The sequence below is a fragment of the Vanacampus margaritifer genome, chromosome 5 (assembly GCF_051991255.1).
Source record: "Vanacampus margaritifer isolate UIUO_Vmar chromosome 5, RoL_Vmar_1.0, whole genome shotgun sequence".
NCBI classification, from domain to species: domain Eukaryota; kingdom Metazoa; phylum Chordata; class Actinopteri; order Syngnathiformes; family Syngnathidae; genus Vanacampus; species Vanacampus margaritifer.
Window position 1 is genome coordinate 20760243 of NC_135436.1, and position 26828 is coordinate 20787070.

Sequence of the window (26828 nt, forward strand, 5' to 3'; positions counted from 1 at the left end):
TAGTATAGAGCGTGACCTTTGAACTAGTTTCCTGTTGTGGCTGAGATTTTTGACCATTGGCGCATCAACCACTGAGGTGAACGGATCAATAAGGACAGTGGTGGGGTGGGGGTTGGTGAGTGGAAGGAATGGGGCTAAGAGATGTCGAGAGGTTTGGGGAAGCAAAAAGCCCCAGGCTGTGGGGGGGGGGGGGGGGGGGAAGAATCGACACAGCTCTTGACAGGGTTGAGGGGGCAAAGGTAGGGGGGGGGGGAAGGAGAAAGAAGAGGTGTCAAAATGATTAAGCCATATGGGCTAAAGAGCTGGTGTGAATTTACCTCTAAATGGTGATCTTGTGCTTGCGTTCATGCTGAACTGGGTGTTTTAGGTCAGGCTTTATAAAACCCTGACAAGTGGGGAGTGCTGACATGGTCAATGAGCAATGCACAGGCTAATCCATCTAAGATAATACATTATTCAGAGGTCTTAACTGATCTGTTATTGGCACCTTTTGCTGAAACGCAAGAAACATGTACTCTAGGGGATAAGCTGGCATTTGAAACTGATGGGAGCACACTCAAGCCTATGCATCATAAAAGAAGGAGCTCAGGGGGTGGGTTGGGGGGGATCAGGGTTCAGGGCAGTGGAACCTTAAAATTGTCAAATGCAATCTGCGACAAATGATTTGTTCAGATGTAAAAAAAAAAAAATTCTTCCTGAAGCAAATATTAGACATATAAATAATTCATGCCAGGATCGAATTATCACCCTTTTAAAAGCGTTATCAACTGTATAAGCAATGAGCTCAACTGACATACAAATGACAACAAGGAGTTAATTGCCATCATTTGTAAGATTAGAAAAAATATAAACTGGACGCAGCTATTGAATAACTTACCGGTTGCTAACCTCACGTTCTACTGTAGTTTCTGTGACTGAGTGTGAATGGCTTAAAAAGGTGGAGCCTGGTGAGTGATATGGGCGCCAGCAAAAAAGTGCAGAGTTGGCCGGCTGTTAACGTGATAATCGGTGATCCAGTCTACGTGTTGAGTGACTCGGCGTAAGTTCTGGCCATCGACAACTCGTGTGTGATCAATGTGCTTATCGTGTTTGTTTTCTTATGTTTTTTTCAACAAAGTACACAGACAGCATTGTCTATCCTTGCACTTTACCTTGCTTAAGTGTGAAATGATTCCAAACTTTGGACACTCTACCATCAACATATATAAAAATGGCGTAGTGTGTGCAAATAGTCATATTAGTCCACGGGGGTAAACAAAAAAAAAAAAGATCCCTGCTGTTTTGCTATAAAAAAATAAAAAATTTAATTATTGTTTCCCGGGGCAACGGCTATTTCTCATGCAAAAATATGAGCTGTGCATTGAACGTCCGGAGGCAGCACCGACACGAAAGAGAGTACTTTCTACTTCCTTTCCTCCGTGACCGGGCGGGGGTCACATGACTACAGGGAATGCGCAAATAGTGTTTCCATTACCAGCGTGCTTTTGCGCAAAACTGAGCTAAATGGAAAACCATCTACGGAGTTCAAGTCATCTCCTATGAAGATAAAAGTGGCTCACTTTGTGATGCACATACCATTTTGAAATGACTCAATTTTAATGACGAATGAGCTGGGTGGAATTCAAGCTGCAGACCTCAGAAATGTGTAGATGTTAAGGGCGAAAAAAGACATATTTTTGTCAATATATGACTATTATTTTTAAAAAAAAGTGACAATATGTAACGGATAAGTCGTAGATAATGGATGGATGGACCATATGTAACATTGTAGTACGCAGAGTAGAAACCGCAGTGTATTGTATTGGTGTTCTGCTCTCCTGTTTTCGCTCCTCTAATTGGGGTTGTTCAACCCAAAAATTAAAGAAAAAGGGAAATGTGCAAATCCTTTGATGCTCACTCAGCTACGCTCTAGTGAGGCAGGCTGGTGGTGAGTCAAGTTTTTGTGCAATTTTGCAGCATTTTTTTTATTTTCCTCTTGAAATTCTTTGCTGTTTTTTTTTTTTATATTGCACAGTCGTCGTGTTCGGATTTCGAGGTATCACTGTATGCTGAAAGAAAAAAAGTCTTGCATATGATCAATGAGTTATAACAAAAATCGCTGTTTTCATCTAAAGGTAGTCCAACACCAGCATGTATAATAAGATGTTAGAGCATTTGCAGATGTCACACCAGTCATCCCAGCAAGAGCATCCTTACCACAGGACTCAGGCTTCCCCTCTCCTAGCACACTGCTGCTGCCACTCTTCTGCACCACCAGAGCTTCTGCTCACAGCCAACAACCATGCAGCATGGCGGGCGCGCGCACACGCACACACAGAACACGAACCAACACAAAAGAAAAGGAAAGACACGAAATAGAAAATCATGAAGGAGAAAAACGATCATGGGCGAAGGAACAAATAATATAAAAATATAAATTATAAACACATAGGTTTGGGTCCCTGGCAGTGAACATGCTGATTTGATGTTGCATTGGACAGTAGCATACACAAGATGCAAACAAACACATCCAGAATCTAAAAAAATTACTTCAAATGTTGCCTCATGCATTATAATCATTTTCTAAAAACAAACCTGACACTAAAGGGTTGAATTTCAAGAGGCTTCTGAAAGATGTTTTTCAATTAAAGCCACTATTACAATCAAAGCCCCATAAAATCTAACCCAATACAATCAAGATCATAAAAATCGCGTGCTGCTTGCAGATGCTGCCAGACCACTCTGTGAGACTGTGAAGTACACTTGCATTATTTGGCAGTGGCAAAATTCATGGCAGCCAGTGCACTGATATCACACAACCATTAGATTCCAGATTGTTTCGTGTTTTGTATTTTAGGGACTTCAGTATTGTCTGTCTCTTCCAAGATTAGATTGACTTCAAATTGGATTAGATAGTACACAACTACACATGTCATTTGGCACGTAGGCCTTTTTGGTGTCACATATACATACACATTGTATAAATTATCACATTCTATTGATTCATTAAAATTGTTGCGTACCACAACATATGTTACTTATGCATGGGATGATCATAGATTGTGATGGTATGATAATCATGAGCAAAAATATCAGGGTATCATGATATTCATATTACATCTCTAAAATGTCCTTTATTGAAATTTTTGGTCATATAAAAAAAACTGCATCGTTTCCATTGAACATTAGTTTATTTTTAAACAAAATATAGACTATCTGTAACATTGAGAAACATGTGGCATGTTAAGTTAAAATAAATATTAACATTCCTAGTAACTCAAAGTACGCCATCACTGATGAGCCAATCATATTGCAGCAGAATGTGCCCTGCTTGGAAGCCGGTTATTGAAAGCTTGATTTTTTTTAAACCGTGGTAAACTACTGAAACTTATGTTTTACTGAATGACTTGGTTTCAAAAGCAACTTAAATTCTTATTTTGACTGGAAAAAATCTCCAGAACAGAAGTACATTATCTGATAGGGCTTAAATTTCTGCTTCACTGTAGCAACTACATTTTTAATCGCCTGACTAAAACGTGGCTTAGTGTGTGTGTCACCTCCCACAGGCAGAGAACCTAGTGGAGAGTGTTTGGAACGTCCCGGGGAACACAACTTGCTCATGTGCTGTTGCATCATTCAGGGGGTAATCCATCATGCGGTGCAGAGGATTTTTTTTTTTTTGGGACGTTTTGATTACAGAAGCTTGAGTCGTACTGCCCAAATGGATGACAAAAACCACATGGAGTGTTACCATATCAAACTTCTTTTTTTTTGTTGTAATCTTCCTTAACCCCCCAAAAGTGCCTTAACTGGTTTAGAAGCTTTGTCCGCATTTTTAAATGTGCACTGAGACCACCCAAACATAGACGCCACAGTTGTACCACCTTATGAAAAACGGCAAGGGCCCAGCAGGCATTAAAGACGCAAACAGCTGCATAGATAAAGAAACTAAAAGAGAACAGTGACCATGTAACAGTGTTGAATTTGATCGATTTGAAAGAGACAGACTATTTTCAAAACGCATTCAGAACAAGAGTAGATAAGATCAGAACACACTGGTCAAGTTTTTCAAAGACAACACAGAGCATTAGGGACACACACAACCTTTCAGCATCTCAGCTGCCTTGCACAAACTGTCATCAGCACACACTTTTTTTAGACTCTGTGTTTTGTGTGACAACAGAGTGCGAAATAGGTGGGACACACCGTTAAGAACAAGGCAGTTAGATGAAGCGAGATGTGGGAAAAGGGGCAGAATTAAATTTAAGAAGGAAAGAAAAACTGAACAAAAAAAAGAGGGTTTCCCTGTGGGTAAGACATTACCTGTCGGGTCAAACTCATTGGAGGGAAGTGAGGTTTTGTCACTTTTAGGTTTCTTGTCCGGGGGGTGGTCTTTGCTGAGAATGCTGCTGGTTCTAAAATAAATACAAAACAGAAAATTGTCAAAATAGAACACATAAATTAGTTTACAATTTACTTTAGACTAAGGCTGGGTGATATGGTATATATATATATATATATATATATATATATATATATATATATTGGCCAGTTTATTGCAGAAAAATGGTGCACACTACTTGGCTACAGCCGGCAAAGGCAATAGTTGGCTGAATAACAACATGACGTCAGCTATGGCATAATGGCACAACTGCTGCGGGCAGCATTGTTGTGCTCAATAATGACACTGGCATGGAAACAGGAGCTCATTCAACATTGAGAAATTCTCAGATTCCCTTTAAAATAACGAACAGATTAAGTTATACTAATAGCTTGTTATAATTGAAGTAAAGTTTTGGGTTGTTTTACTTCAGAATTTGAAAGCGATTAAATTCTTATTACACTTGTGTGACGGAGTGTTACTTCAAATTGCCTCTACAGTTCGTAAAATGTTTTATAATCGTTTAGTGTTCCTATTCCTAATATTTCCCAAGACTGAATATTGATTCAAAATCCAAACAAATAGTTTAATCAGCATTCTGGAATGGTTGTGTTTGACATCATTTCGCTGTATAAGTGGAGGGATATATTGGTAATTGATGAAAAGTTAATTATAGCTTGCGTGCAATGCATACGCAGCAAGCCAGACGGTTTAAGAGGCATTCATTTGCCACACAGAAGCAGCAATTATTCACTTCAGGACAGACAAAATGTATGAGTCACAGCAAATGTGTCATGGTGTATAATATGACGGCCAGAGAGGATGTGGAGGCGCTCTGCTGAGCAAGGCCAGAGAAAGGACTTTTCCTAAGAAGAGGTGCCACAAGGCCACGCACTGGCTTGGACCTCGGCAGGCCATGTAGGGCTGTTGTGGCCAATGCCGGCCCCAAATGTGAAAGGCCACTGTTCTGTTCACAGTGAAAGGCAGTGATGGGCCGCACTTAGAAGAGGGACTCCTTTGTCCCTCACTCTGTGTGTATGTGTGTGCATGCGCGTTAGCTGGGTGGGGGTAGAGGAGGGCATGTTTAGTCCAAACTCAGAGGAGTTCTGTATTGCGGCAAAATAAGATTCTTACCTGTTTGCTTTCTTGGGAAACCTGTGGGGGAGAAGAGAAGACATTAATAATATCTCACAATGATTAAAGCAAAGTTGTTCATGACAAGATGGAGGGTGCAAAACAAGATACTTTCCCTGAGACCCATATAGTGGTAAACATGATAATCCAGATCAAACATCCCAGTTCTTGAGCAGCAGATTAAAGCATTTTCCAGGTCAAATGTCCTCCGGCTCACAGATCACTTCTCTATCTGTTTGTGTTTGCACAAATGCATGTGTGGGCAACATCCACACCATGTTTGACGCATAACGATGTAGAGCCGACATTATTTATTGTCACTACCAAACATTGGAAGAAATGAAAATAATATTTTGATATTACAGTTCTCAAATCTCACGGGTGCATCATCATGGTTGCAGGCATAATGCAAAAATGTTGCACTTGGAAATACAACTAAGCACCGTAACACAAAGACAACAATAACCTCTTACTTCCCTTAAGGGAAAGAATAACAGGTGGTGCCCGTAGGTGACTGTGTTGCTGTGCCTGCAGTGCATACTAGGGTTGGGTAATGAAAGTCGGTACTAGTACTGACTTAAGCGGTAGTAACCAGACCGAAAAAAAACTCGACCATTTCGGTGCCCGACTTTTATTGTTAAGTAACACCCCCTTGCTCGTCCGGTGTCAACTTGCGTGACTTGCACTACGTAAGCACATTGAAATGATAGTACAATGCCGAAGCAAAACAGTCAAATGTTTGGCTTCATTTTTCACTGATGAAGAATGACTTTGGGAGTGTAACATGCAACAGGTATAGTAGACTTTGCATGCAGGGGAGGTAACACCTCAAATTTAATAAAACGCTTGGCGACTAATGGAGTCCGTATAAAAGTTGATTTTTGTTAAATGTCGTTGTCATGAGCTGTTAATCAGAATGGGCTACTTCTAGTAACCTGAAGAGTTAGGTGTATTTTTTAAACTATTTTGATAGGAACATTTTTATTTCTGGCCTTCCAAGTTATCACAGTGACCCATTTCACCTTTATTTATAATATTATGTGAAATTTAACCTGGCAAATAAAAGGATTTTTGCAGTTTTGTATTTTTTAGGTACCAATTTGAGAACCGTTTAAGAAACGGAACCATTTGAAAAGTACAGCGAAGGCACCGGTATCGGATAAAACCAAACAATACCCAACCCAAGTCCATACGTGTCATCTGTAAAGCTGAAGTTTACAATGCTTAAAGAGAAATAATTTAAATACAAGACCAAAAAGTGTCATGTAATGTGAAGAAAAAGCCTCACTGTATGTGTGTACATAGATATCATATTTGGATAAATTAAATATAAATCAATATCAAATAAATCAAATAAAATGAAAATGAATTGAATATCAATCAAAAGCATGAACTTTCAAATTATGTGATTTTTTTGTGAAAGAAAAATATATTAACACAACATTTGGAGAGGCATGCTTTTTATTGATTATTTTAAGTTGCAGTATTTTTTGTGAAATTTCAAATGTTCGACATTATTTGCACATACACTATACAGGCCTTACCCCAATTTATACACAGTTGACAAATTAATACCTAGGGTCACTATATGAGTTACATTGCTGATAAGTTATGTACAGCTATAATTTATTTTATTTTTTTACATCAACGAGGGAACCCTTGGCAAACACCGTTGAACTGCTAAAGAACATACCATTACAGAACAAAACAGAGGATGAAGACACATTTCTGTCTTAATAATGGGGAGGTCTCACGACTAACGAGCAACCATTAACTCTCTTTCTCCCAGTGACAGTGTGTCCCATTCAGAGCCATACTGGGCAGCTGAATGGCCCGTTTATGAAAATGCCTAGGTCTGTAATAAGTTCCAGAGACTCGGCGAGAGTCAAGAGAGGAAAAGAAATCCCTAAGCTTTAAGCAACCAACTCCCATGAAACATCGGAATTGGAGAGATGAGGGGAAAAAACGGCAAATAAATACAGACTGAAGTGGTACATGGATAAGCAAAGGGTGGGCCAACAGGGATGGCAAAACTGAGCAGGCCGGTTTTGGTTCAGCATGCAAGCGCTAATGGAAACGTGACAGTCAAATACAGTAGTATTATGCAGCAGGCTATTATTTATCTGCTTAACGACGATTTGTTTTATTTGCTCAGCTTTGTCCATGTTTCCAATTACAAGACAATTATTATGGTATTGATTGATATAAATACTAAAATGAAGATGGTGTATATCGTTATCATGATATAGGCCTACTGTAAAATGCCCTATATTGTGATAGAGTTCCTCCATATTGCCCAGCAACTTGTTAGAATGATTGGAGAAGTCACTAAATACAGCAAAAATATATTTTAAGTTGGCAACACTGAAGACAAAATGCTGCTTTGCTTGCACTGTTGAAATGTGTGCACATCAAAAACAAAAGCAGCATATACTTGACATTTTGATTTTGATTTCATAAATGCTGCAGATCCTGTGAACGGTCTGAATCTAGGCTGTAGGCCCCACTTTCCACAGATATGCTTTAAGTATTTAAGTTCATACATGAGGTTGGTGGGTTGGGAACAAAATGAGCCAACAACAACCTCTGGTGCTCATTTGACAACTACACCAAAATTGTTACGTGCATCACTGCATATTGAGGACTCCCAGTATTGGGAACGTCATCTTGATTTTCCATTGAAAACCTGGTCAAAGTTTGTAAGCAAAATTCCCATATTCCCCATATCCTAGCAGAGAACCACACCGCTTGCGCAATAAGTCAATTGTCTGTCTTGCTGACAACAGTGCTCCATTGTTGCATTTCCTCATAACGACTTAAATACACTAATGAACACAGTAATGAGAACAGAGACGCTCACAAGGGGATTGAAACAGGATGACAACGAACAGGAGAAGACGTACACTTACTGGCGGGATCTAAATTAGATTTGAGATCTAGTTGCCTGTTGGCACACTATGGGATAGACTGAGAAAACGGCTTTATATCTGTTTACGAATTATCATATCAACAGGGCTTGGAGGAATCAAGTTTGTTCTACTGTGTTTGCCTTGCCTACGAAAGTTTGGCCTAATTTAGCCCAAAATAATGATGTGCTTTGGACTGCATTAGCATAATCAATCCAATGTAACAAAGTAAACAAACCCCACCACACAAACAGTATGTTAGTAAACTATGATAGGACGATGATGTGATGATGTCATAAAGGCAGGAAGAATGAAAAAGACCGACAGACATAGCACAAGGTTCAACGGATGGCAGTGTTGACAGGAAACATCAAGACAGAGAATATCACCAATGTGTTGTCTCAAAAATATTGTGATATATTATAGAACTAGTCGTAGTATTCATAAAAATCATAAGTTAGATTTTTTTCTCTCAGAAAATAGTTATCCACAGGCCATTTAATTCAGCTCTTCCTAGAGTGCATCACGAAAAAGTGCAGGAAGTCTATGTGGGAGAAAGACGACAGAGTCCGAGAAGGGTGGGGCGGAGCGGGAGGGCCGAGTGGGAGTGGAGAGGTGGTGTGGGGGTTGGGGTGCTGATGTACTGCAGCGGGTCTGGGCTTGAATGCTCCATTGAGGTTTCGTGTTTTGATGGAAAACTGTGCCAGAGCTGGGCCAACTTCAGCAACAGCAGCAGCAAGGGAGACCGTGACTGGACCAAAGTATGAAGCGAGGGAGAGCGCGTGAGTAGTGAGGGGAGGGGGGGGGGGGTGACGAACAGCCTTATTTTTGTGAAAGAGTCTCCCAAAAGGAAGAGGAAGGGAAAATGGTGAATAATGAAAGAGTAGATGAACAGAGGCAGGATTCAGGGGAAGCCCTGCAGGTTCCTGTTTTTAAAGGGAAACGCACACGCAATTAAAGCTTAACACGTCTAACGTACACAAACTAAATTAATATACATTAGCCCACTTTAAATTACAAATAAGAGTCCTAATTTTCCAGCCTTTTTCATCACCATGTCACTGACTGCGGCACGGACGCGGTGCGTTTTCCGTACGGCCGCCGCAAGGAATAAAAAGCATTCGAGTCTGTGTGTAAATTCACACCAGCTGCAGGTGCGTATGCGATGCAAAAGTGATGCGGCGCTGCGGAAGGTTTCCGCAAGTGTTCTATTTTTTTCCGGACGCCGCATGCGGATTTTCATGAAGATGAAGAAATTACACAAGACAGGAAGTTGAGCCTCAGTATCATAGTAAATCCGGTATATTTCAAAATAAATTTTTTGTGGGTAGGGAAGCTAGCTAACTACATAGCATGACATTCGTCGGACATTTAAAAGACAAGAAACAAGCTCAGAATAAACATGACAAAATAAGAAGAGGTAGAAGTCCCAGAAATAATGTCCAAAAGCATATCGATGTGACACCAGTGTGGCTATTTTTACCAATAGGACTCTATATACACTGTTGTTATTGCGTAAATTCAACTCTCCAGCTGAAACCCCGTGATCTTGTGGTCTGGCGGGTGCAGATTTACGGACAGCTCACGCACACGGTGTGAATTGGGCGTAAGTTAACCTATTATCAGTTTTCCGTACCACAGCCATAACAGATGGAATTACGCAATTCTGGGACATGGGTGTGAAGTTCGGCACTGTACATTGACGACACCCGTCGTGCTTCTTTAGGTTTTCAGCAAAGGCCAAGCAGGATACAGAAATGCAGTGTCTTCTGTTACAGCTCTGAAGCACCAAATTTTGCATAATTGCTTTAAAAGAGCAAAGCTCAAATGCTTGCTTGGCCCTGGACAGGAGACAAATCCACTATATTGTCAAACTAAACTGTATTGCTGCAGTTGTGTGGACCAGACCAGCAAAGCCTGTCAGGTGGTGTTCAACCTGAAGGAGGTGGGGCCTGCCTAAAGCGAGAAGAGGATTGGACAATCCTGGGAGCTGCCTTGAGGCAGCACAGCACAGAATGAGGAGTGGTCCATTCCAGGAGGAGGAACACATTACCTTGCACTCACTCCACAGCAGCAAATTTCACTGGAAAACCGAGGAAGTAAAGGCTTGTGTGGCGGCTGAGTCATACCAGTGGATTATCAAACCTTAGGAAATTGGAAAGATGTTCTATGCAGCCAGCAGGACTGATTTTATCTCATGTGTTACGATGACTGTAGCCTGCCAGAGACGGCACACACCAGATGTTATCTAATCTGTATACCTGAGTCACAAAGTGTCATTGTGCACAAACGCACAGGCAGACTGAAACGGTCACCTTCCCCTCCCTTGCTCCCTAGGAGAAAGGAGTTGTCAACACTGACGCAGTTATGTTTCATGTCTGATTTCAAACAGGCTGGTGACAATCACAGCCCTTGACTTTAACAGAGCCCCAAGGTATCAATGTGTTAACTGGGGCACAGATTTAAAGAAAGCAAAGAGTGAACCAGACACGGAGGGTTGTTGGTGCAGGGAGAAACAGAAGTAATAGCTCTGGAGCTCAAGCTAAAGCCTCCAGGGGAAAACGGTGCCCTTTCTGCCCCAATAAACCTCATCAGGATTCCTGACATGAAGGCCGGGGGATAGACATTTCTTCACGCTATGCTGTCTGCTGTCCTCTGGGACTGAGAAAGGAAAGGAGGTAGTCCAACATGTAACACTGTTTACACTGTAGTTGGTCATACACACCCGCATGACTTTTCTGATCAGTGGGAAAAGTTCCCGGCATGACAAGGCATGTAAACAAATCCGAGCATAGCATAAGTAATTTTAGTTCTTCTCACTTTCACTTGAAATGTGTTCTATTCATCTGTCACAAGTAGTGCATGGGTGTTTAGCAAGAAAAAGACACCCTCAACCACAGATCTGACAGATGTATTAAATGGTCAGAAAGGCATGTCGTAATACGGTACAACCTAAAAAATTGTTCAAACAAGCCGGACTTCAACCAAAAATTCCAGGGAAAAGACCCCTCTAAAATTCAACTGCAATTGCGCATGACATCACGTACTAGGGATGTGCATTTACAGGGCTCCCGACTTACTTTTTTACTAGGAGGCGCGCCCCAACTTAAAATTTTAGGGATGCAAGCACAACATTTAGGGGCATACACAGTAAATTGACTTGCAAAGAAAGTACTCACATTTCTTCTTATTTATTCACTATATAACAATACACCTTTTTTTCACTATAGCCGTTTCCTCACAAAACGATTTGGACTATCAGGATGTAACAAAGAAAATATTCACATTTCTTCTTATTTATTCACTATATAATAATTCACCTTTTTTTCACCATAGCCGTTTCCTCACAAAACGATTTGGACTACCAGGATGTAACAACGAAACGATCGCCAAAAATATTACGAAAGAAAGATACTGCTCCCAAACAAATTTAGTCAGCAATAATAATACTTGCACGGGAGCCGTGTTTATTCTTGTGCATCATCAAAGCAAAAGTTTGAGTTGACAAATTGCAGTTGGAAAATTTTGACTCAATAACGGGGTACTTATAGTTGCGGGATTGCCTATGGGAAAACATGGAGGCTGGCAAAATCTTCAATACTGAATAAATCCAAGTCAGCGACAGAACCCGTGTCCTAATGTTGGTGCTCTTTGACAAAGTGCAGCAGCGTTTTAAAGTGGCTGCTTAGCCCTGAATCAGCAGAAAGCAGCAGTGCAAGGTTAATCGCAGTGCAGTGGGAGGTTGCTGCTCCGTTTCCCTCTGCACATAACTTCTGCTGGCAGAGAGAAGGGCGTTTGGAGATGGGGTATGTCATCCAGAGGCTGCTTTGAAACACTCGTCTCATTCCAGCAAGTACTCAACTGCCCTGTTCTGCAAAGTGAAAGCCAACCACAGAGGTTTCAAACGTTTCCGTCCTCCAAACACACCTGATTTATACCATCAGCTCATCAGCAAGCTCTGCAGAAACCTGATCGTGATCCTAAATTTTAGGATCAGGTGTGTTGGAGGACAGAATCATCTAAAACCTGCAAGACTCCATCCCTCGATGACCAAGATTGGGGAAGCCTGACGTAAAGTAATGTGAAAATAATTCCGCTAATGTTGCAAGAATTCCAGGCACTAATCGCTTAAAAAAAAAATAGCTGTGCACGGGGGTCAGGAAAGTGGCTAAATTGGATAGATAGATGGATGACTCTATATTTATAAACTTGCCCCTCTCTTGTTCCCAGCGATCTTGTTTGCGCAACAGGGCACTTAGGCAAAGACATGCTTTGAACTACGGAAGCTGCCACTACTTAATTGTTAAAACGTAATATTCGCCCAGCCTAGTCATACCAGTATTGAACTGGACACACAAAAGGGTTAGAATTATCAGGCATATCGTACTAAAATTGCAGGACATCTGCATACAGTATGTAATTTCCCCTGAAAAGTCGCCCAGGGAATCCAGGTCTTGACTATCAAATGTCATCAAAACCCATTGAAATCCATTTCAAATCTGTGTAGAAAGATTCCTTGCTGAAAATGTTCCATTCTGAGACGGACTCCAGTCCTAACATTTTAGAAAAGCAGATATTATTGAATCTGAGACTGTGCTGTGGTGGATGCTAAAAACGGACTGGAAAGGAGTCCCAACGTGAAACCATAAATCACAGTCATTCAGTGCAAAATTTGACTCCGCTGAGCCAAAATGAAGCACACGAGCGTATACTGAGAATTCTAACCTACACTGTACACAAAAAAAACACTTTTGTTATATTTATTATGATTTACAAAACCGTCTTCTTTTTTCCAGCTCCATTCCAAATTATGCTAAATGACACTGGCCTCATTTACGGTGACAAAACACTTCCAACTTTCATTCCTTGTCCTCCTTTTCTCTGTTGTAATGATTTTGTCTTTTAGTGGAGTGAGAGTAATGTGTGGCCCTCAAGCTCCCTTGGCCTGGCTAGAGGGGCAGGACTGTAGACAGTGTCCACAAGCATCAGAATCATAATGCTATGGGATAGGCCCCCCGGCACATAAAAGCACCAGCTAAAAGCATTTAACTCCACCCAATGTCCAGCATCACCACTAGAAAAATGAGTCAAATAGAGAAGTTGATGTTTCCTAAAACATTCAAAAAAGCAAATCAATAGCATGGCATCAAATACTTTCAGGTGCAGAGTAAGCATAACAATGTAATACCTCCAGAGTGCCCTTGAATGAAACGCTACCATAGCAGAAAGATAGCTACCTAAATTGAGTTTGCGTTTATTACAACCATAAAATGCAATTATAAAACGATGCAGTGAATTTGACAGGGCTGGTATTTAGCAGAATATATAAAAGGACATGACGTGCTGGCATATACTCCCCATGCTATATATATTAGTGACCGGGGATGCACAGTATATGCGCTGCTGCAACAAAAATAATAATAATAAAATTACATTTCTCAATTTATCTGTGTGGCCTGATAACAAATGTCCCGAATGGACAAACAAAACAAATCAAATGGATGCCAAACAGTTGTGTGGAGAAGATCAAGTGATAGAACAGCTACTTCTAAAGCAGTGGTTCTTAACCTGGGTTTGATCAAACCCCAAGAGTTCGTGAGTCAGTCTCAGAGCTTTGATGGAGGTCAAGACACACACCCGACTCAAATGATTCATGATGATACGCCCTGCTTGGCCATCATTGGTTGCAGGTGATCATAATACATTGCTTGGCTCATCTGTGCTGCAGGGAATTTGGTGCGCTCAGTTGTCGACTTGTGGCTGTTGTAATGGTACATCGTGTGATTTCTTTATTATAGTAATCCCTTCATGCTATGATAAGCACAAAAAAAAAAGTGGTTGGATGAGTATGTAAAATATGAATTCACATATATAACGGAACACACGGTGTTCCACAGGGTTCAATTCAGAGGCCTCTGTTGATTTCGTTGCATATACTAACCCCATGTTTCATCTGAAGTAACATCGGTGTTTTGTTTTAAGCCGAGTTGAATGAGGCTACTCTCCCTGTTCATTTTGTTCACCAGTACAACACATACAGTATGTCTTGAATTTAAAAATAGACAGGGAAACAAACCTTTATCAATTGTTTGTGCATGTATAGTACCTGTGATTAAAATAAATAAAAACATAAATATGCAACCCCTCAAGCCGTGTCTTCCCAAGCCACTCTTATAATATAACGATTCAAGCAAGCATGTTACGAATTTTTGGTGTGCCATGATTCTAGTTATCCCTTCTTCATCCAGCATTTGCTGTCTTGGCTTTGATGAGTTGCATGTAAACTATGTGATCTTAGTATTTGGATGTTTGGCCAGACAACACAGAAAAATGAACTACAACAATAATAAATACTAAAAATATGAAAATAGACAATAATTAGGAAGGCCGGAGAGACAAATGAACCACGAGTCAGCATGCTGACATTCCAACCGATGAGTACTCACAGTGCTTATTTTTAAATTGTCACAAGTAGGCTGAATGTATTATGTCTGTAGTCATAACAAGCAAACAACAGTTAAGAACAGCTCAGGTTCTAATTGTTTGAGAAATACACACAGATCACCAATATTACCACGTCTATCAAAATGCCCTTGCCCACATAATTTAGTATCTGACCTACATCCAGGAACCTATGAGGAGTATATAGACTAAAGCTAGCCTGCTCTCACTGAATGCTATTGTTTACTTTTAGTGATGTCACCGGCACCACTTTCCGGGAGGGCCTCAGGGCAGGCGGGTGGCGGGGTGGGAAAAAAAAGTGTGGAGATCAGCAAAACTTTGTGACAAAGAACTAGTGGCTCACAAAACTGACCCACAGGCTGGCGGTCTATCCCCGATTGATGTTACATACACACTCCCAGCATGGCCAGCACAGCAAAAACAAAAAATGCAAAACATATCACATGCACCGTGCCACGACCAACCTTAATTTCAGACTGATTAAATATTCAAACAATTTGAACGCAACAGAAAAAACTGAGTGGAGAAAACACTACACATCCATTACAGATGTCAGTTTACCTTTAGCTCACGCTGCATAAATAAGCCAGTAAGTCTGCTTAAACCCTGCTTTGCATTTATTTGTTTGGGAAGAACGTTGCTTCATTTTCTCATCTGCAACTATTTTGACATCAAAATGCTCTCTTGCTCAGGAGGTTTAGGGTTGGGTCCTGTTCCTAACAAATATGCACCCGTCAACACTCCTAGCATTGAGTAGTGTGTATAGAGAAATAGAAAATACAAGGGGAGAGAGAGTAATGCACCGTTTGCAAACAAAGCAACCATTTTTATGTCAAAATAGTGTGGGGAAGGGGGGGGGACCCATCTGTAAACAAATTTGTACCAGAGATCATATGTAGCAGGGGAAAATTCAACAGGTTCATGTTCAGCAGCTACTTTCTGCCATTTCGACTGTTGTTTTCATCAGGGTTGGTAATAATTGGTTATAAAGATGTTCACGGTCACCTAATTTCTTTGCAACAACTGTTTGCAACAAGTAAAAAAAAACTGTGAACATCTTTGCAACCTTTTACGAACCCTGACGAAAACCCCAAATCCGCTACGTCCGTGAGCATTCGCCGCCGCTCAGTGACATACTAGCTTTAGAGACACGCACTTCTGACTGAGAAAATCTTTTTTTAGTTCCATGCTATAAGGCGAAATGCTAATATCACATTCCCTCAACTCCTGTACTGTAGTCAACATCTTGCATGTGTATTATTGGCCCCTTTTCCCATTATTATTGTTTTCATTGTGGAGACAGACTACATTTCATTTTTTTGTGTAAAATGAATGAATAAAGTATCTCATTATCTATTCATATAATGGGTAGTGCAGTGAGGAAATAGTTTTGCTCCGTTGGTGAGTGTCCCCAAATTTAAACAACGCAGCACTGGCTTGGTCACTGATTGGTTGTTTGTTTGAACAAGCATCTCTGTCCAGGGTGCTCGGTACACTATGGCTATGTCATCAATGAGGCATAAATAAGAAATGAAAAAGCACAGGATGGGCAGTCTTGAATCCTTTCTTGGATTGATTTTGGGTCATTCTTTGCTATTGGAGAGTTTTCAGTGTGACCACTTTTGAAGGACCTTGAGTGACATTTAAGCAATTAACAATATTTAGAATTTTAATTATGTAATAGAATTTTAACATAATTAGGGTGAGGTTGTTGTTTTTTTTTCATTCAAAATAGCAGTTGCCTCCACAACTTTTTTAGCCCGCAACAATTTTTACCTTAGTGAATTCCTGCTATTTGAAGCAATATGGACCGGGCCAGCCAGCAAACAACAGTTTTTGTTTTTAAGAGAGGAGGGAAAGGGGATAAACTTCTAATAAGTGTTTTCCAAAACAGAACCCCCATTTTGGAAAGCGCTTATTATATTGGAGGTCTTATTGGAGCAACCCACCAACAAACAAACAAGTGTTTTGAAATGCTGTTTACTTACATTGTGGTTTAGTTTACGAGGATGGACATTTAAAAATAGGAAATACAGGTAAGTTTAAGATCTAAAGCTGCACAGACTAACAGCGTGGAATGCAATATTGGGCACATCCAAATTACATTAAAAAATAAATAAATGAGAACCACCATTTTAATTGATATGCATTCATATTTGGAGATACTCTAATTGAATCCAAGGCACAGTTCTTTTTAGTTACATTAAAAGCACATATATTTCTCTTTGAAACTGAAATTTGATCTCTGGAGCAAAATTTAAAAGGGACAAAAAGTGAAGTTGTATTTAAAAAAATATATATATTTTTTTTTACATGCATTATTTTTGTGTTCATGTTGGGAGATAGACCACAATTTATGATCAGCTATTTTCAGAATGAGCATTTTATCTATTTTTCTCATTATTACCAGTACAGCAGTTAGTTAGATTGCCTGTACATTTAATACAAGATTTTAAGAAGACAGTGTGACTTTGGAAGCAATTATTTCAATTTCTATCATACAATCAGGAGGCAAACAACAAATTATGGGTGAAACGCAGGTCAATCGGTGTTTGTACTGTAATCAAAGGTTCCGCTGTACTTTCCACACAAACCTTCTCATTGCAATGTTCCAAAACACATGTTCTTAACACTTTAATCATCGTAGCAACTGTGCTCCAGTAGGTTTCATTATGGCCACATAGTGTTGTGGTAGCGCAACTAAAAAAAACACACACACACAACGAAAGTGGGTGCTAACCACTGCTGTCATCGTTACAAATGGGGGATGGGTGCCAAGCATAATGGGGCTTTAAACCCTTGCCTGTATATCCTCACCATGACGCTACAACTGGAGCTGGCTTCTGTCCTGAACTCAAGCAAGCACGTTCCAGGGTGTTGGCCTGCTTTCCTCACAGGTATGTGGGATTCAGGTAGGAAGGCCGGTCACAACGCAACAGAGAAAAAACCTTTTCAGGAGTAGGAAACCACGCAGGAATTACTTCATGTAATGACTCTCGAGTATCCGAATGGATTAAACCGGGGGGAAAAAACACTTAACAGGCGGATTTATTTACTGTTGACCCAATGAACGTGACGGTTGGCGTCCAAGCTCTCGACTGATTCCTCCAATAAGATGATTATGAGGTTCCGTTTAAATCCAAAGATCGTTTTAATGGGTGCAGAAGAAGGTAAGTGTTAAAGGCTTAAAGAGGTAATCGTGGCGTTACCTAGCCAGGCGGAGTCTCTTTTAGGACAAGTAGTACTTTGCCGGGAGAGAACTCCATTACCCGTGCTAACATCAGCAGTGTTTCCATCAAGATCGGATGTAGCTCCTTGGTAATTAGATTGCATGGCACAGTTATTAGTCAGCACATTGCCACAATGGAGTAATTTACTTGGAGGCGCATACGTCTTATCAGTGAGCAACATTGGACAAATCAAAGCGTCTCCAAAAGTGGCTACACTTTCTTCGTAATAACACATCCTAAATGCTGAAAGCAACAACAGAAGAACGTTGCAAGGTGTCAGCACATCTCACCAGACTTCATTTTAGCCAGCATCACGTTCATGCATCGATTATGGTGGTGAGTAGTGATTAAGTACAGTACCGCGCCTGTCAGAGAGCAGTAGCCAAGTGGAATGGTGATCAGAAATGTTCTTTTTGTTATCCATCCATCTATTTTCTTAATCGGTTATATAAGTGGTCCTTAATGCTGTTACTTTTGACTTGACTAGGGCTGCAGCTATCAAATATTGTTAGGTTTAAGTGTTCAGAACGATTACCCAAGTTATTAATCGAGTAATGGATGAAGGAAATGAATGTCGATCAATCAACAAATTTGATCAACAAGTTTCAATTCCCATCCCTTCATTCAAAAACAGATTAAGTTACTGGTTTGGTCTGTAGCATGTTGAGAAAATAGGCAAAAATCTTGAAGTAAAAGCAAATTATTTAAATTTGAATCAACAAAAATATAGACAGCTATCATGGAGGACAACAGAAATCAAACAATATTTATTGTTGAAAAGCTACAATTGTTAGAATTAGACAAAAAAATGTATTTTAAAAGGTATCTAAAATATGAATCGATTGTAAAAAAAAAAAATAATGTTTGCATAGTCGTTGCACCTCTAAGTGCTTTTGCTATATTAAACACAGTAACATTCATGTGACGTGCAGGTTATTTTTGTCCACTTGGGGGTTGCTATCCTCATGCTCTACTGTAATATCTGTGACTTTGATTGTGTGTGGCTTTAAAAGGAGTCACCTTGCAAAGTAAAAAATAATCCATGCGAAGCTTCAAGGCAGAGATTTTAATTGGACCTTTAAAAATAATACTAATCTAATTATTCAATTACCCGTTGCAACCGTACTCGAGTTAGGCAGGCACAGACTAGTGAGCTCACATACATGTACAACATATCCCATCTTCAAGGTAATATATGGGTTTGCTTTTCTTTCTTTTTTGGGTGGTGATGCAACAAAGAAGCTTAGCACTGACGGCAAAGAGGACACGTGTTAATAACAACAATAGAATTGCATATAGAAATGATTCCAACTTGACAGTAGCAGAGTGCCAAAAACGGGATGTGTCTCTAACCTGGTTCCTCAGTACAAAATGACAAAGAAACAATAATCTCCCTAAAGTAGGCTTAGTTCAGTATTAATGTGAAGCATTAATAAACCTTATATTTGTTGTTGTTTTTTATTTGTATGACAGTGTTAGCATGTACCTGACAATTTCAAATACTACCTGTTGTGTACAGATAATAAAGACATTAGGACTGTCGCAAGTTATCTCAACGAAATCCTAACAAATCGGAGCGCTTCCGCTTTACATTATAACAGAATGTAGCGCATAATCGGTGATATACTGTACCTGTCAGTGAAGCTGGACTGTGTGTCACTCATTGGGCTTCCGGTTCTAGATTTGCAGGGAATTATATCCGATTAACATTTTCCAGAGTGTGATGAGGCGACTTGGTGGAGCGTCCTTTTCTGGCATTCGTGACAATTTGCCTTAAAAAAAAAATTCTTAAAATAAATATAAAAAAGAAAGATGCAAGCAGAGATGCAGATGGCAAATATCCTCAATGTATGGAGGGGGTCAGAGCACGCTGGATTAAAATGGTGCAGAGAGACCCTAAAAATGAATCACGGCCTGGGTAAAGAGATTATATCCTTCCCCTCGGTGAAAAAATAACACTGCTGGCCCCAGTTGCATGCGGTGAACCCTCGTATTCACATCCCAGTTTTCGGATACTCCAACCTTACGGACACCGTGGCAATGCAATCCGCCTGCCACCACCCCTGCTCGGCCTCGAAGAGGGACGTTTCGTCCCTTGGAGATCCCACAGATTCCTCCAGTCGGCACTTTGCGGTTCGGTATCTCCTGCCCGATTCGATACCGTAATGTTTAAAACAAACGAGCAAAATAAAAATATATACACTTTATACGCTTGGGTGTGCGGCAATCTTCAAAGGAAAGGAGAGTTTAGTCTTTGTAGCTTCCAGCTAACAAAACAGATGAGCTCAATTGGGAGGAGAAAAAAACTTTGCGTCGTGTGCTCTTGTTTCCACTGCAAACTAAACAAAGTCCGGATCCCAAAGAGTGGAAAAAATACTGCATAGGTGTCCAGTAGTATTTTCCTGCGTCCACGTCTTTCGAAAAAGTCCCTTCGAAAAGCAAAAAGAGAAACCGAGCGAATGTGTGTGTTAGCACCGCTCGACGCTCCTTGACTCCATGTTTCCAGAACGGAGTCACTCAGCACAATTCCCGTGGATGGAAATCAGGCTAGGCTAGGTGGCCAGGCTAACGGGACAGAAAGTAGCAAGCAGTCTGCCGCCAGCGACTAGCCGTCAACAACAACAAAAAAACAACCTGAAGGGGCGTTAAAACTTTCAGGGACGCTCGCGACTTTTTCTTCCAATGCTCGGCGTCATTTGTACGAGAATAAAAAACTTGAAGGAATGTAAGGGAGAAAATGCCAATGTGTGCCGGTAGCAACGCCCTAGCCTGTTAGCATGCTAACCGCCGCGATTCCTAACTTCCACCAACCACTTCCGTCGGGAGATGGGAAAACTCCAACAGCATCCTGCCTGGCTTTCGAAATGCATTTTGAAAAACGAATGCGAATAAAGTTAACAACAATAATTGCAACGCCATTTTATTTTTTCATTACATCACATACATGGTACACTACATATAAACGCTAAGACTTTATAAAAATCCTATTACATTTAAATAAATATTAAACTCAACTCATTACTATTTACTTAAAAAATGCAAATTTCAACGACTTATTCACCACCAGTCAACGTCATTTAGGTATACCTGATCAAATGTCAACCAAAGGCTGTTTTATTTTATTTATTTTTCATGAAATTGATACTGTTGCTGATGAGTGTATTGTTGCTTTTTGGGTATCTCTTATTATGTCTTACAATTGAAAGGTAACCATACTGGGGTTGGCTGTAAAAGAGAAAGCAGCACCATATAAACCTGAAGAATTATTATTAAGGTTATTGAATTATTTGTATCTCAGAACAATGAGCATTATACAATTTAATTTCCAATATGTAATCAGAATGTATTTTTCTATTATTAAACACTATGTGGAGTTTCCTCACGTAGCCAAAAGCGTCATAGAAACGTTGCATTTTGTATAAAGAACAAAAACAATGCACTACTGTTTTGTGGGATCCATGTCACTTGTCACATCATTATGCTGACCTGTAGCACCATCTGGTGGACATAAGACACTTCCACCACCAAGGAAATGCTGAGCAATTAACTGTAGAAATGAACCAAAACACAAATTTACACTTGATTCATGTAAACAAGATACTAGTTTCGGCGTTCATTTAGGGAATTTCCTCACTGGTGCTGTGGGATTTACAGTAGGGAATCAAAAATGATAACACAGTCCTAAATGTAAGGCACACACCAGTTTAACTTTTTTGCTTTTTACTTATATCAACAATGCTGCTGCTCACCTGGCATTTGGTAACGTGGCAGCAAAGTAAAACAGACTTGTGCTGAAAGCAATGGAATGAAATGTTACTTTACCAATAAAAATGCATTAAAATTAGGTATAAAACAACAGGTTTACTGTACATTCACTAGACACTTTAAGTACACTCATCAGTCTGTATCACAATAACAATCTTTCGTATGATTTTACAAAATAAACATGTCATTGCATTAGAGAATAAACAGAGCAAGAGGATACAACAAAACTTCAAACTTGGGCAAAAGCTAGCCTTAGACAAATGACTTGCAATAAAATAAACAAGTTAAAATTGTTGAATATTTCTCCCTGAGTAAGGCTTCAACATATGTTCACAGTTTGTTATGTACACAAAAAAAATGTTTTTTGATAATGACTCACTCACATGGATTGAAATGATTACAAATTGTAAACAAACAGTGCTTACTCTTTTTTTTTTTTTACACTGTAACTAAGAGCAAGATTATTTTGTGTTTATTTTAATGTACAGTGGAAGCTTCAAAGTTAAACTAAACAATTTACTTTTGCTGAGTTCCAAGTTACTCTAATATAAACCACCACCAATCCATTTTCTTTAGCGCTTTTCCTCATTAGGATCACAGGTGAGCTGTAGAGCCAGAGCTGAGTTTCAAACCTCCGGCCTCTCGACTACAAACATTTTCCCCCATTAACTCATTCACTGCCATTGACGGCTATAGACGTCAAAAATTCATTTGAACTATTTCTATTAGTTTAAAAATGTTTCTACTTTTGTTAACAAGAGTATGAAAACCTATATATTTTTTATTGTACATTTAGAACAGATATAAAATTTGTGATTAATTGTGAGTTAACTAGTGAAGTCATGCGATTAATTACGATTAAAAATTTTAATCACCTGACGCCCCGAATTTTTAATAATCTTTAAATCGCGTCAGGTGATTACAATTTTTAATCGTAATTAATCGTATGACTTCACTAGTTAACTCACAATTAACTCATTCACTGCCATAAATTCATTAAAAAATATATTAAAAATTAGGAGCAACAGGCGATTATTTTTTTGTACGTTTAGAACAGATATATAATTTGTGATTATCCTGAGTTAACTAGTGAAGTCATGTGATTAATTACGATTAAAAATTTTAATCACCTGACGCCCCTAATTTTTAATAATCATTTAGTTTTTATTTGTTTTAATTAATTTTTTAATAGTTGTAATTATTTTTTTATTTTTTAATAATCTTTTTTTAAGAAAAGTTTATTAAAAACTAGGGGTATCATGCGATTACAATTTTTAATCGTAATTAATCACATGACTTCACTCACGATTAATCACAAATTTTATATGTGTTCTAAATGTACAATAAAAAAAATCTAGGTTTTCATACTCTTGTTAACAAAAGTGGGAAAAAAACATTTAAACTAATAGAACTAGTTCAAATGAATTTTTGACGTCTATAGCCGTCAATGGCAGTGAATGAGTTAATTACAATCAAGCTCTTTCACACCAAAACTGTCCATAATAAAAGTAAAGTAAACACAATACCGGAACTAGCAACAATGTTACAAAATACGTTACAATATACAGTGATACCATAAGAGAATGTTCACGTTTTTGAAATTCTCTTGAGATTTTGGTTGAACTCCAAAGTTTGGGCTTTCACTGAACATTATTATATGTTGGCAATAATGACTCACACAAAAAAATTGTGGCCATCATTCAGTGTGATGCATACACAAAAACAGTGGCTGCCTTGCTGTAACTAAGCGCAACATCTGTTAGTGCTTTGGTTTCCAGCCACATAAACCACCTCTGCGCTGTTTTGCCTGCGCCTATAGCACAACATCCAAACAAAAATGTTCAGTCTGAATAACTGCGTAAAGCTTTTTTTTTTTTTGCTCCCACAAGTACATTTTCATCTGATGACATAAAAATTGTCAGCATTCAGTCCGTCTTCCCTTCGTGACCATTCGCGGCCTCTTCTCGTCCCCTCTGCCGCTTGTGCCAACTCTTGCACTTGCGGACGGCGAAGCGAACAATGTCCACCATGAACACCCAGGACAGCGCGTACATGGCCACGCCCCCGCACTTGATGAAGAATCTGGGCCTGGGCGAGATCAGCTCACAGTAGAGCATTGTGCCTCCCACGAAGATCCGCATCAGCACGAAGAGCAGCACGAACAGCGCGTCCACAGTGTGCGCCAGGGGCGTGCCGTAGCGGCCCGTCTGCTTGAGGAACCATCGCGCCTGCAGCAGCGGGTTGGTGATCTCGCTGCCGAAGAGGACGGCGCAGCCCTCGATGCCGGACTCGCCCAGCCAGAGGGTGAGCAGGATTCCCAGGATGCTCATGGTGTGGTGGGCCAGCATGACGGCTCCCTCGGTGCGGAAGTAGACGCACCAGGCCATGTCAAAGACAAAGTAGCCCAGGCTCTGCAACATGGCACTTATCTGCAGAGGTGTGTTCTTTGTACCTTACACGCAAACACATTTACACATTTGTAATTTGCATACATCCATTATCTACATAGAAGTGAAAATAAAAATTGGATCTAACTCGATGTTTAAGCTAAGAATGCTAAAGTGTTACTTAAAACATTTTTTCCACATGTCTTAAAGTCAAGACACAGGGACCAGATCCAGTCCAATCCAGTTATATTCTTGGCTGAATTGATATTTTAGGGGGAGAATATTAGTTATAAAAATGCAATGTTGCATTACTTTTTTTCCAGTTATTAAAAGCTTTCTTTTTCACCCCAAACAAAATCCTTTCTTTGCATACTGTGAAATTGCATTTACAGTATATTTGGTTGTCACTTTTCTTCCCATGTTTTCTGATTTTAAATAGAATTTTGTTGTTGCAAAAATGTATGTATCAATAAAATGCAGTGGAGAAATGTGTATATGTACTGTAAACATTTGATAAAGTATTTTGTCGCTGCTATGTGAAAAACTTTTTATTTTATTTTTGGGGGATGAAACTGAATACAGACATCCCAAAAATGTAAAAATAAAAAAATTGAAAAAAAATGGGACATACATAGTTTTCACATAGCAGCGACGATTTGTATATTTATATAATTTTCACAAGTCTAACAGCACTTTGATAGAAACCATAAATACACTGCATGACTGATGACCGTTTGACTCTGGAATATTTTATTTCTACTGCCATTAATTTTTTTCTATTATTACTTTTTTAGAAAAAAAGATCAAATGGCAACCAGGGTCAAGGAATAAGTTCAACATTGACAGGCCCACTGTAGTATTTGAGTAAAGGTGGAGTTTTCTTTTTAGATTGTGCAGGTGTTTCCAACAAGTGTCAGATTCTCTATCAATGGTTTGGGTATATTTACAATCTTCCAAAAAATAAAAAAGTAAACTTTTTAAAAACCGATTGAAACCTATTATGCTCCAGTATTCTAAGATTGGTCATAATGGTATTTTTGAAGTGGTTCTTGGTGGAAAAAAGTTTGAGAATCATCATCATCTATGATATAACTCCTACCTGGATAAGTAAAGGGCCAAGGTCCATCCACATATCCAATGTAGGCCGTGATGCAGACAGCCAGGATGCCGTGCAGCAGGGTGACGAGGCGACAGTTCCATTCAGAGCTACGCCGGCCGTTGGCGTGACACAGGGCAAAGTAAAGAGACGCCCAGGCGGTGATGCTCAGGAAGGCCCCGAGCACGACCATGTTCTCCTCTGAAGACAACAACAGCATCCCCGCTGAATGAGATCGCTTACAGTAGAAGCACTGTGATGTTCCATCTACAACAATTAGCCTTTGCTTGTGCAAGAATAGCACTACAGTTGACCCCTTGAGGGTCTGGTGGGGTGAGGGGGACGTTCCTGTGGCTGTGACGTTTGTACCATGCAGCTGGACGGGCCAGCCCTTGCTCCTTCGCCTCTCCTTGCACAATGCAAAACTAGATGAGAGATGACTGGGTCTTAGACATTCGCTTCTTGAGCAAGTCATGTCTACAAATTTGGAAATGTCTGTTCTTGGCAGAATTCAAAGTAACTATTAATTACGGTTGCAAAAAGGGAATTTCAAAGTTGGAAACTTTCAAAGGTAATTCAAGTGAATTGATGGGAATTAACGGGAATATACGTTTACAAAATTGAAGGCTTTTAATATGTAGCCTGACCTTCTCAACGTGGTCACATTATAGTTTTGAAGATTGTTTTGTGATCCAAAGACTGTAGTGACTGATACGACATCAAGACTCGTGCATGTAGAATATTGGTTCATACATTGTACTGCTACTGTATGGGAAACTGTGCCCAAACATTCGATTGGTAGTGAACCTATAAAATAATTTAAAAAACAAAGCAGATAAGGAACTGTCGTTGCTTATCATACCCAAAAGACGAGCTGTTTAATTTAGACTACGGACGTTAAAGCAACACAATGAATGGGATGCTGACTTGTTAGCCGGAGCAAGCTTACATGCTAACAAACAGCGTCCCCAATTACACGCGTACTATTACCACAAGGGGAAAGAATATTACCTTAATGGCGCACATGTGGATGGCGTCACTTTACATGTTTCAATTATTAAATAAAAAAAATGTTAGCTTGGAATCGCTGCTAACTGTTGTTCTCCATCTGCTCTCCATCATCAACAGCTGACTTCATGCCTCGTTCCCCAACCTCGCGTTGATGGACGCTCACCAGGTAAACGATTCCTTTAGCAAGTAAGCGCATTATTTGTTATCTTTAATTACATTATAACTCTCATCATTTCGCGTTTGTTAAGCAATCATACAACACGATTGTCTTGCTGCACTTCAATCTACTACTGCACAATGTATGGATTTTTTTTTGTTGTCCGACAGCGACACACGAAGGTCAGGCAGAGGCATTACAGATGGATTATGTCTCAAATTAAAACGAGGTGGACAGCTAAATACAGTATTTTCTTAATCTGATGAGGCGGAAATTATAGATTTATTATACTGAATAAATGTCATGGGATTTATCATTCT

General features: G+C 39.7%; 2 protein-coding genes across 5 annotated transcripts in view; both read right to left on the minus strand.

The window, feature by feature from the left end:
- Positions 1-20915, minus strand: part of arhgef12a (Rho guanine nucleotide exchange factor (GEF) 12a) — a 36659-nt gene extending 15744 nt beyond the window's left edge. Inside the window, exons 1-4 of one of the 2 annotated variants that reach the window (XM_077565939.1) lie at positions 19725-20915; positions 5495-5515; positions 4303-4394; positions 2197-2262 (exon numbers count right to left, since the gene is read on the minus strand). In XM_077565939.1, coding sequence (XP_077422065.1) covers positions 2197-2262; positions 4303-4394; positions 5495-5515; positions 19725-19756 — 211 coding nt within the window. In that variant the 5' untranslated portion in view covers positions 19757-20915. The remainder of the gene's footprint in view (positions 1-2196; positions 2263-4302; positions 4395-5494; positions 5516-19724) is intronic. The other variant, XM_077565940.1, reaches the window with a different exon arrangement.
- A 1914-nt stretch (positions 20916-22829) lies between these two features.
- tlcd5a (TLC domain containing 5a) lies at positions 22830-26646 on the minus strand. Of its 3 annotated transcripts, none has more exons than XM_077566186.1 (3): positions 26352-26646; positions 25344-25541; positions 22830-24309 (listed from the first exon to the last, which is right to left on the minus strand). In XM_077566186.1, the coding sequence occupies exons 2-3, from the start codon at positions 25531-25533 to the stop codon at positions 23783-23785; spliced, it is 717 nt and encodes a 238-aa protein (XP_077422312.1). In that variant the 5' UTR covers positions 25534-25541; positions 26352-26646; the 3' UTR covers positions 22830-23782. The 3 variants fall into 3 exon arrangements, with proteins under 3 accessions (XP_077422312.1, XP_077422311.1, XP_077422310.1); XM_077566185.1 differs by having other exon boundaries at positions 25344-25765; XM_077566184.1 differs by lacking the exon at positions 26352-26646 and adding an exon at positions 25988-26314 and having other exon boundaries at positions 25344-25765.
- Positions 26647-26828: the final 182 nt, after the last annotated feature.